We start from the raw sequence: 18,026 nt of genomic DNA on the forward strand, positions 1-18,026 counted from the left end.
CTTCTGCTCCTACTTAAATACTGTTCTATCCCCCTCCTAGCCTTGCCCCCCCTTACTCTCCAATTGGTTAAGGAATAGATTGGTTACCTGGCCTCAACCAATCATTACTTTAAAAATATCAGTTACATAGGTTCCAGACATCCTAAACTGACCTGTGACCTGGGGCCCCTTACACCAGACATTTGGTCTCCAGAACTCTTGCATGTTCATTATGATTGATTTCTCATCTATAGCTTAAACTGGGTTCCCTTAGAGACCAAGAGGCCCAATCTAACATTGGTTATTCTCATATTCCTAATCAGCTTCATACTACCTGCTAGCTGAACTCTGGCATTCATTAAAGGGGTCAAAAGCCAATCTTACTTAATGGCATTCAGGACCATTTCTACATTTACCTACAATTAATCAAGGAGAAGAGAGCTGACTAGTCCTGACCTCTTTCACCTATCAGCTTCCTTCACAGAACTAGCTAAGACCGTAGTTAATTCAAAACACATGTTGGCCTCTTCACTACAGTCTTTGCTTAGAACGTCAGACAAAGAATAATACAGAATTTAGAAAGGTATCCTACATATTAATTACACAGAAAAACATATTCTAAATATCAAAAACTTGTAAATACTAATCTATTGCCTCTCTCTCTAAATAGTATTTTCTTCTAAGCATTTTAAACTAATCCTAAACAAACTGCCTGCAATATGCCGGCTCATAATAGAATACATATGTGTTTGCTTAGCAATCCATCAATCACAAGGGTCTTTCTGACCTTTCTAACCCAGCCCGGCAAACGCTAGACTTCTAGTAATTAATTCCAGCCTGCATTCCTTTATCTTGCTTGCAAGGTAAAAAGCTAGAATTCAAACACCACTTTTAAACCCCAGATTTTAACAGAATTAACCCTTAATATGATTTCTCAGAATTATTCTTTGCCCATGGCTGCCTCATAGCCACCTTTGTTGCTTCTATAAAATGGGTACCATTTTCTGAAAACTGTCTGGGTGCCCTGTTATAAAATTACCCCTGTAGATGGAAAATATGGTTTCAGAGAGTGGGATAGAGTGACAGCAAAAATCATTTTTGCCCAGGTTTGAAAAATGGTAAGGCTTTCTACTGGAAGAAAATTCAGCTGAAGCCTTCTTTTCCCTCAGTGGGCCTGCTTCTCAAGTAGCTCTCACATAATCATTCCATTTTGTGAGAAAATAAAATAGAAGAGAATAAAGCATTTCTTGTGCATTTTATCTGTGAAAGAACTTTATTAAAGGATCAATCAGATACATATAGTATCATTGATAAACGTTTAACAAGACATAGCTTTTCCCTGCTGCAGGCAGTGTTCAGCAGGAAAAAGCAAGAGAGGATAAACAGCTTCCCACCTGTTGCATGACAGAAATGCGCAGCTAAGAGAATCACTACTAGAGAGTTTTGCTGCAGTTAAATAGCTCAGAGGCCCAGATAAGCAGCATCTGGCTTATGCTTGTCAAACTGGCTCAGCCACATAGTCAGCATGGGCAGCACTGTGCCCTTTTAATGCAACAAGAAACCTTCTTGACTCTTGCACAAAATAGACTCCTTACCAATATCTTATTAACTTCTGTTATTAACTTAGTAACTATAGAAAGCTGTTTTGGCAGAAACTGTGTAAGTGAATAAGAACATACATTGTCTGAATTTCTTACATTTAAAAATTCAGCTGTGGTATCAGCTTAAGAAAGCTAGTTATAGTAAAAGCTAAATTTATATAGCTCATGTTGCTGGCACATAAAGGTAAGCCCAGCAACATGTTAGCTTGGAGGACATCTTATCTGAATTCAGTACTGTTATAAAGGCACCATCCAGTGCTACAGGAAAAGGCAGTTCATGTGCACACCCACATCACTGGCTTAGCAGTTCTACATTATGAGGTCTTTCAGGTAGTTGAGGCTTCCCTGATTAAAAGGTGGCAAAGTTCAGATGAAAACAACTCCAGAGATAAGAAGGCAAGATGCCATCTATTCATTCTTCAGAAACCAGAACTATCTGTTTACCAATATTCCCTCCTTTCATCATTGATTGGAAAGCAGCTGAAAAGAGAGAAAAAAAAAACAACATTGCTTTTAATTCCATTTCACTCTTGCGTTTGAAGTCCAGACTTTGCAGCTACTTTATAGTCACAGCCTCAAGTTGTGAAGCAACTCAAGGATAGATTCTGCTGCAAGACTTGACAATTCAGCAGCAATAGTCTGGCACAATTGTAAAAATCTGAATTAATCTGCATTCATTTGTACATGTTACTTCATCAAAATTAAGCTGACATACCTTGTGTGTCTAGTTAATTTATTTGGTTAATTTGTTGGAGGGGAGGAGGGGGATTTTAACGATCAATGCTGGGAAGAAAGAAAGGGAAAGATTATCATAGTGAGATAAAGAAGGAATCTACATGGAGGAGGGAAGAGGGATAGGGAGAGGAAGTAACATAATTGACAGAGATGGCAGCTTAGGAGTTCATCCCTCTTTTAGAGTGAAACAGACCACATTGATTTAGCGCCACTCAGATTGCATCAAGTGGTACATAAAGACCTCCCGTAGGTTGACTAAGAGAGACGTATTTTCAAAGCACTTAAGACTTACAAAGTTAAATAGCAACCTATTAACTATGTGCTTTGAAAATTAGCCCATGTCATCTAAAACCCACCAAACACACAGGCGTTTTCTCACAGTGCTACACCTCAGCCAGCAAATCATGTGGCTACAATGGTGGTGGGTATAGCAGAGCCCTAGGTGGGAGATACAGAGCATCAACGAGCAAGTTCAACTCCGAGGTGAGATCAGGCAGGGCTTTTGGGACATAAAAGGTGAGCTTGCTAATTTTAAGAGCGAGATTCAACAGGCTTTCGAGGACATTAAAAAGGAGCTGTCAGATTTTGGCTCCTGGGTGGGGTCGGTAGAGGCGCACATGGACAAGTATGGGGAAAAGCTGATTCAACTACAGGAGCAAGTGTCCTGCCTGGAACAGCATAAGAAGGATGTACTTTTAAAGGCAGAGGACCTGAAGAATAAATCGCAACAGAGTAACCTCCAATTTTGTGGTGTGCCTGACACTACAGTACAGACTTGGTGCCGTGAAGTAATTCAGCAAACCTACCAAACTATATTGCATGATGAGACTTCCTTCCACCTGATGGGAGACCTGGCAATAGAGTAGGTTCACACAGAATAGCAGAATCTTTAGACTAACTTCCTGCAGGATATTATAGTATGTTTTCACAAGTATGCTTGAGCTGCGGGCAATGTGGAGATGAGGTGGCATCATAGCATGCAAGTCATTGAAGATCAAAAGGTTTTCACAGATGTGGCCCCTGCTACCCTTCAATGATGACGTGAACAGTGCACCTGGACGGAGGTGCTTCAAAGACAACTGTGCTTTTGCTGGCTTTAACCTATCAGGTACTCCTTTACAATTACAGGGAAAGTTTACAATGCTAGGTTGCTGGAAGAACTGAAAAGCCAGTTTGCTGAAGTAGGTTTGTAAGCTGTGTCCCTACAAAGTGCAGGTGCGGGGGCACAAGCTATGAGAGAAGTACCATCGAGAGTTTTGAGATAGCAGTGAGAGACTAGAGGGATCAAGCGGGCCTTCTCCCCACAGAGCAAACCACTGACCTAGTATTTCCTGGATTACTACAGTTGGAGGCCACACTGCATACAGTGCTATTTGACCACGCTCTACATTATTTCTCTTGAACTCCTGTCCCTGTCATCTTCTCCTGTCCTTTACATTTAGCTTTCAAAACCACTGTGGCAGAATAGCCTGATTTTTTTCTCTGTCCTGTCATTTGGTATTATATAGTTCCTTTTCCTCTTTGCTTCATGCTAGTATTGAATACAGCTTTGGTTTTCTTTTAAGAAAGGTGGTATATCATGTCTCTTTTTAACATTAGACATGTTCACCTCCCAGCAGGGAAGGTTTGACCATCTGGATTGCCTGATATTAACCTATGATTTGGGTGGAAAGGGGCCACTCTCTTCAGGGCTGGGGTCCATGATTCTTAAGTGTATGTCTGTTTCTTCTTCCTTGTTACCTGCTAATATGCTGCTAGGTGTTCTCATGAGAGAGGGTAGGGGCTGTTGGGGGAGATGGGAGAGTTGCAATGGTGGGGTGGGAGAGAGGAGGTGGGAGCAAGATTTAGGGGGATGGGAGGTAATTAGTAGGTGGGGTCTGGGCATTAGGTTTGAAAAATCTCTGGGGTTGTGAGGAAATACTTGGAGGTGAAATAGCAGTGTATTCTGTATTAACTGTATTAATATAATTTGCAATGGTAGGTCTTATTTTTCTCTCATATAATGCCAAAACATTAAATTCACCCCAGAAGAGACAGTTATATTTTAAGGAGGCTTCTCACATTTATATGGATGTTGGATTTATCCAAGAAACTAATTTGTTTTCTAGACATGAGAGATTATTGACACATAGGTCATATCCACACATTTTCTTGGCCTCAAATAAACTCCAAAAGAAAATGAATGGGGTCGGTATTTTAAATCATAAAAATGTAAGGTGTACACCTCAATTAAAGATCTGGAAGGCCAATTTATATTGATAAACATTTATCAATATAAATTGGGAGGGGGAGGGGGAGGGGGAGGTGGAGGAGATGGGAGCAAGACTTTGGGGGATGGGAGATAATTAGTAGGTGGGGTCTGATCACTACGTTTGTAAACGGCTAGGGTTGTGAGGAAATACTTGGGGGTGAAATAGCAGTGTATTCCATAGATGTGATAACTGTATTAATATAATTTGCAATGGTAGGTCTCCTGAATGTATACAAACAGGAAGCAGGGAAGACTTTTACATTTAGAGAAAAAGCTGCTGGATTTTAGCAAAGGCATTCTCATAGTTGGGGGTGACTTCAATCTCACATGTGGCCCCTTTCCTAGATAATTCCAACTCCATGATTCAATATGCTAAGAAGGATAAGGTCTGATTCCTTAATTTTATGAAAAGGTATGGCTTGGAGGATGTGTGGAGATTATACAATCCGGAGGTGAGACAGACTTCACCTTTATTCTGCACTACACAGCTCCTATACTAGAATTGATATGTGGCTGATGGAACAAACCTATTGTAATATGGTATATGATCTTATCATTGAACCTAGAGTATGGTCTGACCATATCTCTCAGCAAGCTGTTGCTCTTTAGATACATATTCCTCCTATCTTTTTCTAGACTCTCCTATAGAACTTATAGACTGGCTAGTTTATTTTATCAATCTTATCTTAACTCTGGGTTGGTTTTAATTCTTAATAGTGACCATTGTCTTAACCTCCATCCCAAAGCGGAAGGTTTAGATCTGTGGAAAAACTGCCAGCTTTAGGCCCACTGCCAACATTCTTTTTCTGACCAAATTAATTGTTTGGTTGATTTTCAATTGTCCGATTATACTGAGCGTCACAACTTGTTACTGAATTCACAGCATGGTTTCAGACATTTTCATAGTACAGAGACCTTATTACTTTCTTTAACATCAATGGCCAGGAACACACTATGAAGGGGCAGTCAAATGATCTTGCTTCAGTTTGACATCTCTGTAGCATTTGACACGGTAGACCATGATTTTCTGTTGGAAAAATTATGTTCAGTCTTGCTGGTCCTGTTCTTACATGGGTTATGAGCCTTTTGAAGAACAGGTGATATCAGGTACTCAAAGATGGCTCAGCCTTCAAGCTCTAGAGTCCCCCATTTCTCCATGGCTATATAATCTTTTTATGACCTCCTTGTCTGATGTTTTTTTGGATCTGAGGGAAGTGCTATATTTATATGCTGACAATATTTGTTGTTAGTACCGATCAATCTGATGCTAACTTGCCCTTTCACTCCATTAATTAATGGTATTAACAAAACCAAGCAGTTGGCATCAATGCAGCATTTAAAGCTGCTATAGTTTGGCTTAAATACAGGTCTGATTCCTAATTTTCTGTATTTTGATGATAATCTTACATTGAAGGTAGATAGGTCTTTTAGAGTACTGAGAATAATCCTAGACTCTTCTCCGAGTATGGAACTGCAAAATAATTTGTTAGTTCACACAGATAAGATGTCGTTCTTTAAACTCAAGCAGCTATGTATTGTTCACTCCTGCTTTCATACTGATCACTTTAGAGTTTTGATTCAATTATTAACCTTCTCTCAGTTGGATTACTGCACCTCTTTATATCTAACTTATATGTAGTACACAGTCCGATTTAACACAATCATCATCTTCAGCTTCATAAACGATTTTTTTGTACAGGGATCATCAGAATATTTAACAGCAAGACCCATTCGGGAGCAGCAGTCCCATAGTTTATGGCGTTGCGTACATCTTCATGGATCACCCGATTTATTTTAAATCTTTTTTTCTTTTATCAATATTCCTCAGTCTTTCCTTAGGCTTAATTTAAAATTTAGAGATGCTTATATATAGTACTTAGTAGTAGTAATAGTACTTAACTTTGGCAGCACTTTCCCATCCATGCTAAACCTCCGCGTGTGCTCAAGACTGTAAGAAATCTGTAGTACAACTGCTGGGAGACATTTTGCATATTACACTATATTTTCTTGTTGAATGGGGAACCTCAGGGGATGGATGTGAAAGCCCAAAAGCTGGTGGCTCTGGTAGTTATAGCTGCCAGAATTTGTTTGGCATCTCATTGGAAACATGCAGTATTGCCTTCCAAAGAGCAGCTAATCACTAAACCAAATTTCTGCCAGGTACTTCTGACCTGGCTTGGCCACTGTTGGAAACAGGATATAGGGCTAGATGGATTGTTGGTCTGACCCAGTATGGCTATTCTTATGTTATGTTCTTATGAATTACATCTATTCGTGACCAAGCTCACTTGAACAATGACAGTACAGGTTTCTTCCTAAAAGTCTGGCATCCCTATAATGTCCATAGAGCGGTATTTTTTAGGGCTGCATTTCGATTATAATTTTTAATCATGATCAATTTAATGATTAGAAATTTTAATCACGAATAACTACGCAATTAGAAATTTTAATCGCAAGTAGTTGTGTGATTAAGGATGGGTGCCCATGATTCTCTCTCAATTCCATGGGCGTAGTTGGGGGGGGGGCAAGGAGGCACTGCCCCCCCCCCCCCCACAAACAGCTTGCCTCCTCATTTTCTTTATCCGGCATGGTGGCATCTCTTTCCAATCCCTCCCTGCACAGTCCAGTGTCACTCCTCCTCCTCTCCACTCTGCTCCCACTGCAGCCTTTCCATCTTCTGGTCTGCCGGCAGCATTAGCAATGTATGAACACTGCCTTTGCCTGGCTGGAAGCCTTTTCTCTGTTGCAACTTCCTGTTTCCACATAGGTAGGATTTAGCCCTGCAGCTGGGGGGGGGGGGGGGGGGGGGGAGAAGAGAGTGTGACACTGGAGCTTACAGGGGGGAGGGAATGTGATTGATACAGGACCCGGCAGCACCAGTGGTGGCAGTGGCGAGAGGGGAGGGAGGGTGAGCGAGCAACACCAGACTTGTAGGGAGGGAGGGAGGGAAGGTGATACCAGATCTTGTGGGAAAGGAGGAAGGGCGGATGACACCAGACCTTGTGGGAAAGGAGGGAGAAAGGGAGGGTGATACCAATCCTGTGGGGGAGGAAGAGTGGGAGAGCAACATCGAACTTGTGGGGGGAGGATGAAGGAGGGAAACCGAAACCGGACCCTGTGGAGGGGGAGAGGGGAAGGCCATACCTTAGAGGGAGGGAGGGACACTGGACCTTGTGGGAAAGGAAGGAGAGTGACACCAACCCTGTGGGGGGGGGGGGAGGAATAGTGGAAGAGCGACACCGAACTTGTGAAGGGGGAGGAGGGAGGGAAAGTGACACCGAACTTGTGAGGGGGGAGGAGGGAGGGAAAGTGACACTGGACTTTGTGGGGGGGGGGGGGTAGGGAGGGAAAGCAACACCAGACCTTGGGGGGGGGGAAGGAAAGTGACACCGGACCCTTTAGGGAGGGAGGGGGAGGCCGTACCTTGGAGGGAGGGAAGGACACTGGACCTTGCAAAGCGGGGAGAGGAAGGAAGGGCATGGGATATAAGAATGGCCTTGGAAGCAAGGGAATGAAAGAGACAGGGATGGAGGTGGGGACCGATAGGGTGATGAGATCCAGTGAAGGGTAGATCAGGGTAAGAGGATGAGAATGGGGGCTAAGGAAGTGGGTAAAAAGATGGGAAAGATAGGGGTTTAGGAGACTGGATAAGTGAGAGACAGAGGGAGCAATAGTAAAAGCTAGTAGGTAGATGAGAAATGAAACAGAGACTAAGGTGAGAGAAAGAGGGATAAACACAAGGGGGAGGGGGGAAGACATGAAATGAAAGGTCACTGCCAGACAGATGTAGAGAAGGAAAGGAAGAAGCCAAGAGGAGAGAGAAATGGAAATGCCAAAGTGGAAAAGAATTTAGAGAAGATTGACATGTGGAAAGTGGAAAAGAGACTGGGATCAGCCCAATAAAGTGCTCAGACAACAAAGGTAGAAAAGAAAAAAATATTTTTATTTAATACTTTTTAAGGACTAGATGTGCCTGCTTTGTGAAGTGTACATCTTTTCTATTTTTGTATTTTACAGAATGCAGGAGAAAATACATTTCTGTTTCTCTTTTGCCAGTGTTTGCACTGCTTACAGAGTCTGGCTTTCTTGAGAGAGATCTCTATTTCACTTTTTGTGTGGTTCTCTGTTTTGTATAGTGATAAAAACAACTAAGGAGGAGGAACAGATGACCACTATGAATAGTCTAGAAGGGAAAAGAGGGAGAGTAGTGGAAGGGTCTTCCAACATAGGGCACTAACACGCAGGTAATTGTTCAAAAGGCTTTATTGACAATTACCTGCTTGATAATGTCCTATGTTGGAAGATCCTTCCACTACTCTCCCTCTTTTCCCTATTTAGTATCATGTGATGGTCTGTCCATGTTCTCAATGTGCAACTTAGGTGAAGGATTCTGCTAGCATGTAGTGTCTGTGTAGGAATATGTAACAGTCCACATTGTTCAAGTTTCCCAGTAGCAGGTAGTTTTTTTGGGGGGAGGAGGGTTATTTTTTTCTATCTATGTGGCATGGTATGGAGAGTTCCTGATAAGGAAGGAGAAAGAGCTGGGATTTGGAGAAAGAGAACAGAGATGGTGCTGTGTCAAGCCTAGGGAAAGTGAACTCTTCCCTTGCTAATTTTTGTGAATGTGAGGGGCATAATGAGGAAAATTTCCCTTGGTGCTGGCTGATTTCAGTTAAACAAAACAAAACCTTAATTGCTTTGATATACTGGCTTCATATTCAGTGTTTTAGTCTGGGGGGGGGGGTTGTGTGTGTGTTTTTTTAAGAACCATAATGAAAATGTATGTATGCAAATGAATATGCTAATAAGCCTAGCCACACCCTCCCTCCCCCCCCAATGAAATGGCCAAACTACGCCCTTGCTCAATTCCCTCCCTCCCTCCCATGGTGCCAGTGGTTCTCTCTCAATTTCCTACGTCCCACACACACACAGTGCCCATGGTTCTCTCACTTCCCTCCTCTTCCTCCCTCAATTTGGCACCTGTCTCCTTTTGGCCCTGCCCGTGGTCCTCTCTCAATTCCCTCCCTCCCCCCCCCTGTGGTACCCATGGCTCTTATTTCCCCCTCCCCCCATTATGCCTGTGGTTCTCAATTCCCTCCCCCCCCCCCGCACGATGCTCATGGTTCTCCCTCAATTCCCTCCCTTCCCCCATGGTTTTCTCTCAATTCCCTCCTTCTCCCCTCTCAATTACCTCCCCCACCACCACACAGTGCCCAAGGTTCTCTCTCAATTTCCATCTTTCTCTCCCCCCCCCCACCTTGGTGCCTGAGGTTCTCTCTCAATTCCCTCCCCCCAACCCCAAAATGGTGCCTGTGGTTCTCTCTCAATTCCTCCCCCACACAAGGTGCCCACAGTTCTCTCTCAATTTCCTTCCTCCCTCCCCCTCACCGTCCGGCACCTCTCCCTCCCCTCCTAGACCTGACCATAGCTCTCTATCGGATCCCTGCCCCCAATTCTTTGGCGCTGAAGGCCAGTGGCAGCCATACGCAAAGGCTCCCTGCGATGGGCCTTTCCCTCTGATCCAGCCTGCCCCTTCTGAAAATAGGAAGCTGTATTAGAAGGAGTAGGCCGGGTCAGAAGGAAAGGCCTGGAACAGAGCGCAGGCAGCTTTTGTGTATGGCTACCACTGGCCTGCAGGGCCGAAGACTTGTTATTTAAAAAGGTACACCGGTTGGGGTGGGGAGGGAAAGCCACAGGCAGGTCCGGGAGGTCCGGGTGCAATGCTGGACTATGAACAGTTGGGGGGGGGGGGGGGGGAAGGTGTGTGAAAGGAGGGAGTCAGAGTCACTTTCTGGCTGGGAGTATCTGTGCCACTGTCTGCACAGAATTCTGCATGGGAAAGGCAGAATTCTGTGCAATCTGGGCGGGGGGGGGGGGGGGGGGGGGGGGGAGAATACTGACCAAATTCTGCATTGTGCAGTAGCACAGAATTCCCCCAGAATTAAGTATAGTGCTACACACTCCCCTGCACTTGCACTACAAATGTTACTAGGGATGAAATCACAAGACTGTGTTCATATAATGGTTGAAATATCCTAGTAGAGTTATATAATGTAATCATAGTAGCTTTATTGTTTTTATCCCCCCCCCCCCCTCACACACACACACTTGTTTTCTTTACACCGCTTAGATTTTAATTATATTTGTGGTATATCAAAAACTAAACTTGAAATCAACAAGATAAAATCAGCAGCAAAAGGACTGCCTTCATCCAAAGGGGTTTCAACATTTCATCAATTACACCTAGGTCTTTTTCCTGGGTGGTGACCTTACATCACATAGGTATAGCTTGGGTTCCTCTTTCCTACATGCATCACTTTTCACTTGCTCCCATTGTCACCTGCTATTGGGATGCCCAGTCTCCCAGTGTCCTCTTGCAATTTTTCATAATCTTCTTACGCTTTAACAACTTTGAATAATGAGGTAATTAAATCTGCCATCACACATTTATTCCATCTCTAGATCATTTATAAATATGCTAAAAAGCAGCAGTCCCAGCACAGAACCCTGGGGAACCCACTATCTACCCTTCTCCACTGAGAATATTGACCATTTAATCCATGCCTATGTATATGCTCAATAATCTTGTTCTTTATAGTAGTCTCTACCATTTTGCCTAGCACTAATGTCAGGCTCCCCAAGCTTTTGTTGTTTAGATACCCAAATCCTTCGGACAGGCCCCCACAAGGTTATGCTCTCTATCACTACAATTGTACAACATTTTATAAATAATTGAAATCAATCTTCAACATGATTTCTATGTCATTTTTCAAGATATTCTTGAATTTGTGAAAACTGCAAAATAAAAAATACAGCTAGAAGAAGAGAGAAATTATCGGGTTGATATTCAAAACTAATTAACCGGCTAGAAACTGTTCCTGGCCAGTTAAACCGCTTGTTTGGGGCTACCCAGTCATTTTCAGTGGCTTTTAACTGATTAGTGCTGCTGAAAATATCAGTTAGTGCCTAACTGAAAACCGGTTATTCTGGGGGCTTTCCGGGGTGGAGTCGGAACTTGGCTATTAAGTTCTGATATTCAGCACTTACCCGGCCAAGGTAACTGGAGTGAAGGAGTGGTCTCATATTTAGTACAGTGGGTTCCGGACCTTGGGAACTGGGTTCGATTCTTGCTGCTACCTGACGGTCAGCAGTGGGTTGATATCCTGGGAAAACGGGTTCAATTCCCTCTGCAGCTCCATGTGACCCTGGGCAAGTCACTTAGTCCTCCACTGCCCCAGGTACAGGGTATGATACATACCTGTAGCAGTTGTTCTCCGAGGACAGCAGGCTGATTGTTCTCACGACTGGGTGACGTCCGCGGCAGCCCCCACCAACCGGAAAGAAGCTTCGCGGGACGGTCGGCACGCAGGGCACGCCCACCGCGCATGCGCGGCCGTCTTCCCGCCCGTGCGCGACCGCTCCCGCCAGTTGAATAACTAGCAAAAGATGAAACACACAACTCCAAAGGGGAGGAGGGAGGGTAGGTGAGAACAATCAGCCTGCTGTCCTCGGAGAACAACTGCTACAGGTATGTATCATACCCTTTCTCCGAGGACAAGCAGGCTGCTTGTTCTCACGACTGGGGTATCCCTAGCTCTCAGGCTCACTCAAAACAAGAACCCAGGTCAATGGAACCTCGCAACGGCGAGGAAACAACAGGAATTGACCTACGAAGAACAACTAACTGAGAGTGCAGCCTGACCAGAATAAATTCGGGTCCTGGAGGGTGGAGTTGGATTTACACCCCAAACAGATTCTGCAGCACCGACTGCCCGAACCGACTGTCGCGTCGGGTATCCTGCTGGAGGCAGTAATGTGATGTGAATGTGTGGACAGATGACCACGTCGCAGCCTTGCAAATCTCTTCAATAGTGGCTGACTTCAAGTGGGCCACTGACGCTGCCATGGCTCTGACACTATGAGCCGTGACATGACCCTCAAGAGTCAGCCCAGCCTGGGCGTAAGTGAAGGAAATGCAATCTGCTAGCCAATTGGAGATGGTGCGTTTCCCGACAGCGACCCCTAGCCTGTTAGGGTCGAAAGAAATAAACAATTGGGCGGACTGTCTGTTGGGCTGTGTCCGCTCCAAGTAGAAGGCCAATGCTCTCTTGCAGTCCAATGTGTGCAACTGACGTTCAGCAGGGCGGGTATGCGGCCTGGGGAAGAATGTTGGCAAGACAATTGACTGGTTAAGATGGAACTCCGACACCACCTTCGGCAGGAACTTTGGGTGAGTGCGGAGCACTACTCTGTTGTGATGAAATTTAGTATATGGAGCATGAGCTACTAGGGCTTGAAGCTCACTGACCCTACGAGCTGAAGTAACTGCCACCAAGAAAATGACCTTCCAGGTCAAGTACTTCAGATGGCAGGAATTCAGTGGCTCAAAAGGAGGTTTCATCAGCTGGGTGAGGACGACGTTGAGATCCCATGACACAGTAGGAGGCTTGATAGGGGGCTTTGACAAAAGCAAGCCTCTCATGAATCGAACGACTAAAGGCTCTCCAGAGATGGCTTTACCTTCCACACGATAATGGTAAGCACTAATCGCACTAAGGTGATTCCTTACTGAGTTGGTCTTGAGGCCAGACTCTGATAAGTGCAGAAGGTATTCAAGCAGGTTCTGTGCAGGGCAAGAACGAGGTTCTAGGGCCTTGCTCTCACACCACACGACAAACCTCCTCCACTTGAAAAAGTAACTCTTTTTAGTGGAATCCTTCCTAGAGGCAAGCAAGACCCGGGAGACACCCTCAGACAGACCCAACGCAGCGAAGTCTACGCCCTCAACATCCAGGCCGTGAGAGCCAGGGATTGAAGGTTGGGGTGCAGCAACGCTCCGTCGTTCTGCGAAATGAGAGTCGGAAAACACTCCAATCTCCACGGTTCTTCTGAGGACAACTCCAGAAGAAGAGGGAACCAGATCTGACGGGGCCAAAAGGGCGCTATCAGAATCATGGTGCCGCGGTCTTGCTTGAGCTTCAGTAAGGTCTTCCCCACCAAAGGTATGGGAGGATAAGCATACAGGAGGCCGGTCCCCCAATGAAGGAGAAAGGCATCTGACGCTAGCCTGCCGTGTGTCTGAAGTCTGGAACAGAACAGAGGCAGCTTGTGGTTGGTCTGAGAGGCGAAAAGATCCACCGAGGGGGTGCCCCACTCTCGGAAGATCTTGCGTACCACTCTGGAATGGAGCGACCACTCGTGCGGTTGCATGACTCTGCTCAGTCTGTCAGCCAGACTGTTGTTTACGCCTGCCAGGTACGTGGCTTGGAGAAGCATGCCGAACCGACACGCCCAACGCCACATACCGACGGCTTCCTGACACAGGGGGCGAGATCCGGTGCCCCCCTGCTTGTTGACGTAATACATTGCAACCTGATTGTCTGTCCGAATTTGGATAATTTGGCAGGACAGCCGATCTCTGAAAGCCTTCAGTGCGTTCCAGATCGCTCGGAGCTCCAGGAGGTTGATCTGCAGATCCGTTTCCTGGAGGGACCACAGACCCTGGGTGTGAAGCCCATCGACATGGGCTCCCCACCCCAGGCGAGATGCATCCGTCGTCAGCACTTTCGTGGGCTGCGGAATTTGGAATGGACGTCCCAGGGTCAAATTGGTCCGTATGGTCCACCAGAGCAGTGAAGTGCGGCAACTGGTGGAGAGGCGGATGACATCCTCTAGATTCCCGGTGGCTTGGAACCACTGGGAAGCTAGGGTCCATTGAGCAGATCTCATGTGAAGACGAGCCATGGGAGTCACATGAACTGTGGAGGCCATATGACCCAGAAGTCTCAACATCTGCCGAGCTGTGATCTGCTGAGACGCTCTGGTCTGCGAAGCCAGGGCCAGGAGATTGGTGGCCCTCGCTTCGGGAAGGTAGGCCTGAGCCGTCTGGGTATTCAGCAGAGCTCCTATGAATTCCAGAGACTGGGTTGGCTGGAGATGGGACTTTGGGTAATTTATCACAAACCCCAGCAACTCCAGAAGCTGAATAGTGCACTGCATGGACCGGAGGGCTCCTGCCTCCGAGGTGTTCTTGACCAGCCAATCGTCGAGATATGGGAACACGTGCACTCCCAGCTTGCGTAGGTAGGCCGCTACCACCACGAGGCACTTTGTAAACACTCGTGGGGCAGAGGCGAGCCCAAAGGGCAGCACACAATACTGAAAGTGCCGTGCGCCCAGGCGGAATCTGAGATACTGTCTGTGAGCTGGCAGTATCGGGATGTGAGTGTATGCGTCCTTTAAATCCAGGGAACATAGCCAATCGTTTTTCTGAATCATTGGCAGAAGGGTGCCCAAGGAAAGCATCCTGAACTTTTCTTTGACCAGGAATTTGTTCAGGCCTCTCAGGTCTAGGATGGGACGCATCCCCCCTGTTTTCTTTTCCACAAGGAAGTACCTGGAATAGAATCCCTGCCCTTCCTGCCCGGGTGGTACGGGCTCGACCGCATTGGCGCTGAGAAGGGCGGAGAGTTCCTCTGCAAGTACCTGCTTGTGATGGGAGCTGAAAGACTGAGCTCCCGGAGGACAATTTGGAGGCAGGGAGGCCAAATTCAGGGCGTATCCGTACCGCACTATTTGGAGAACCCACTGGTCGGAGGTTATGAGAGGCCACCTTTGGTGAAAAAATTTTAACCTCCCTCCGACCGGCAGGTCGTCCGGTACGGACACTTGTAGGGCGGCTATGTTCCCATGGATCCAGTCAAAAGCCCGTCCCCGGCTTTTGCTGTGGAGGCGCAGGGGGCTGCTTAGGCGCACGCTGTTGACGGGAACGAGCGCGCTGGGGCTGTCCCTGTGCCTGACGAGGCCTTCGGGCCGGCTGGTTGTACCTACGCTTCGCAAAAGAATAGGGTGCAGCCTGCCGGGCCCGGGAAAAACGCCCGCCCGCGGGGGCGGGTGCTGAAGGCGCCCGGTGGGAGAGCTTGTCGAGAGCGGTTTCCCGCTGATGCAGTTGGTCAACCATCTGCTCGACCTTCTCGCCAAAAATATTATCCCCCCGGCAAGGGACGTCAGCCAGTCTCTGCTGGGTGCGGTTGTCCAGGTCAGAGGCACGCAGCCATGAGAGCCTGCGCATCACTATACCTTGGGCCGCAGCACGAGATGCCACGTCACAGGTGTCAAAAATCCCCCTGGACAGGAACTTTCTGCATGCCTTCAGCTGCCTGACCACCTCCTGATAAGGCCTGGACTGCTCCGGCGGGAGCTTATCGACCAGGTCCGCCAGCTGTTGCACATTGGTCCGCATGTGGATGCTCATATAGAGCAGGTAAGATTGGATGCGGGTCACGAGCATGGAGGATTGGTAGGCCTTCCTCCCAAATGAGTCCAGAGTGCGAGACTCCCGCCCCGGGGGCGCCGAGGCGGTATCCCTCGAACTCCGTGCCCTCTTGAGAGCAGAATCCACGACCGCTGAGTCATGGGGCAACTGGGGCCGCATGAGCTCTGGGTCAGAGTGGATCCTGTACTGGGACTCTGCTTTCTTGGGAATGGTGGGGTTAGTTAGTGGTCGCACCCAGTTCCGAAGCAGCGTCTCCTTCAGGACATTGTGCAGCGGTACCGTGGAGGACTCTCTAGGTGGTGATGGATAGTCGAGGACCTCGAGCATCTCGGCCCTCGGCTCTTCCACAGAGACCACGGGAAAGGGAATGCTTATGGACATATCCCGCACAAAGGAGGCAAAGGAGAGACTCTCAGGAGGTGAGAGCTTCCTCTCCGGTGATGGCGTGGGGTCCGAGGGAAGGCCCGTAGACTCCTCTGAGGAGAAATATCTCGGGTCTTCCTCTTCCCCCCACGAGTCCTCATCCTCGGTATCGGACATTAGCTCATGTAGCTGAGTCCGGTACCGGGCCCGGCTCGACGTCGAGGCACCGAGGCCTCGGTGTCGTCGAGCGGTGGACTCCCGCGCCGGCGGGGACGGAGCTCCCTCCATCGACGTCGACGGGGACTCCACCTGCGTGGCGGTCGAGACCGGCACCGCAAGCGGCGGCGGTGTCGACAGCCCCGGCGCCGGGCTAGAGCTCGCCGGCGCCACAGTCATCGGCGCCGGGGGCGCAAGCACCCCCGACGCCGGCACAGCCTGGCGCATCAGCCCTTCCAGGATCCCCGGAAGGATGGCTCTGAGGCACTCGTCCAGGCCCGCTGCCGGGAAAGGCGGTGGGGCCGGTAAGGGTGTCGGTGCCAGAAGCTGCTGGGGGCCAGGAGACGGCACCGAGGTGCCGGAACCCCGACGCGTCGGTACCTCCACCACCGACGGAGATCTCTCCTCTCTACGATGACGCTTCGGCGTTGACTCCCCTTCAGGGTGCACCGAGGGCTCCCGGTGACGGCGCTTCTTGTCCTTTTTCCGGTGCACGTCACCGGCACCGGAGGGCATGGAGGAGGAGGAGGTCGATCCCCCTCGGTCTCGAGGTACCGGGTCCGACAGGTTTCGGTCCCGTGGCTCACGAGCTGAGGGAGTGACCGGGGCCGACAGCCCACGCGGCCTCTCAACCCCACTCTCACCGGCGGACCGGCGGGCCGACGGGACCTGTTCTCCTGGGGTCGCTGCCATCGGTGCCGATGTCTCGGGCATCGATACCGGTACCGAAGATCCGGCCTTCGATACCGATGCCGTCGAGGTCGACGTCGAGGGGCCGGCGCAAGTTCCAAAAAGACGGTCCCGCAGAACTTGCCTCGCAACCTGAGTCCGTTTCCGGAGACCGAGACACAGCGCACACGACTTGAGATTGTGCTCCGGCCCGAGGCACTGGAGGCACCAAGCGTGGGTGTCGGTCTGCGAGATCGGCCGGCCGCAGCGACCACACTTTTTAAATCCACTCGGGACCTTCGAGGACATCGACGGAAAAATCGCGTCGGCGAAGTCAAAGTCGGCAATGGTGGCTAAAATCACACCACGAAAAAACTAGCCGACCGAGCGGCCACTAGGCCGCAACGAGGCGTCCCCGCTGGAAGCGAGGGAAAAGGGGAGCGCGTGCTCCACACGCGCGGTCTTTTTTCTTTTTTTTTTTTTTTTTGTAACAGAGAAATACTAAAAGGAAATTAATTAAACGAAGCGCGATCCGCGTATACGCGATCGCAAGAATCCGGCGGCTGAAGTAGAGAGAGCGGCAAAGCACGACTCTCTCCAGGCGCGGAAAAAAAGGAACTGGCGGGAGCGGTCGCGCACGGGCGGGAAGACGGCCGCGCATGCGCGGTGGGCGTGCCCTGCGTGCCGACCGTCCCGCGAAGCTTCTTTCCGGTTGGTGGGGGCTGCCGTGGACGTCACCCAGTCGTGAGAACAAGCAGCCTGCTTGTCCTCGGAGAAAATATATAACTTAGATTGTGAGCCAGGACTGTGCAAAGTACCTGTATTAGAAATTGTAAACGGCATAGTTGCCTCAGGTATCATTTGCGGTATATTAAGTGCTGAAAATAAATATATAAATAGAACCATATAAAATTCACTCCTAAATTTATGTGGTGCC

General features: G+C 48.2%; 1 protein-coding gene across 4 annotated transcripts in view; it reads right to left on the reverse strand.

Annotated features, from left to right (window-relative positions):
* Window positions 1-949: 949 nt before the first annotated feature.
* PTGR2 (prostaglandin reductase 2) overlaps window positions 950-18,026 on the reverse strand; it is a 203,811-nt gene continuing 186,734 nt past the window's right edge. For all 4 annotated transcript variants that reach the window (XM_030214985.1, XM_030214987.1, XM_030214984.1 and 1 more), the window contains one exon: window positions 950-2,060. In XM_030214985.1, coding sequence (XP_030070845.1) covers window positions 1,993-2,060 — 68 coding nt within the window. In that variant the 3' untranslated portion in view covers window positions 950-1,992. The remainder of the gene's footprint in view (window positions 2,061-18,026) is intronic.

This window comes from Microcaecilia unicolor, chromosome 9 (genome assembly GCF_901765095.1).
Source record: "Microcaecilia unicolor chromosome 9, aMicUni1.1, whole genome shotgun sequence".
NCBI lineage: Eukaryota > Metazoa > Chordata > Amphibia > Gymnophiona > Siphonopidae > Microcaecilia > Microcaecilia unicolor.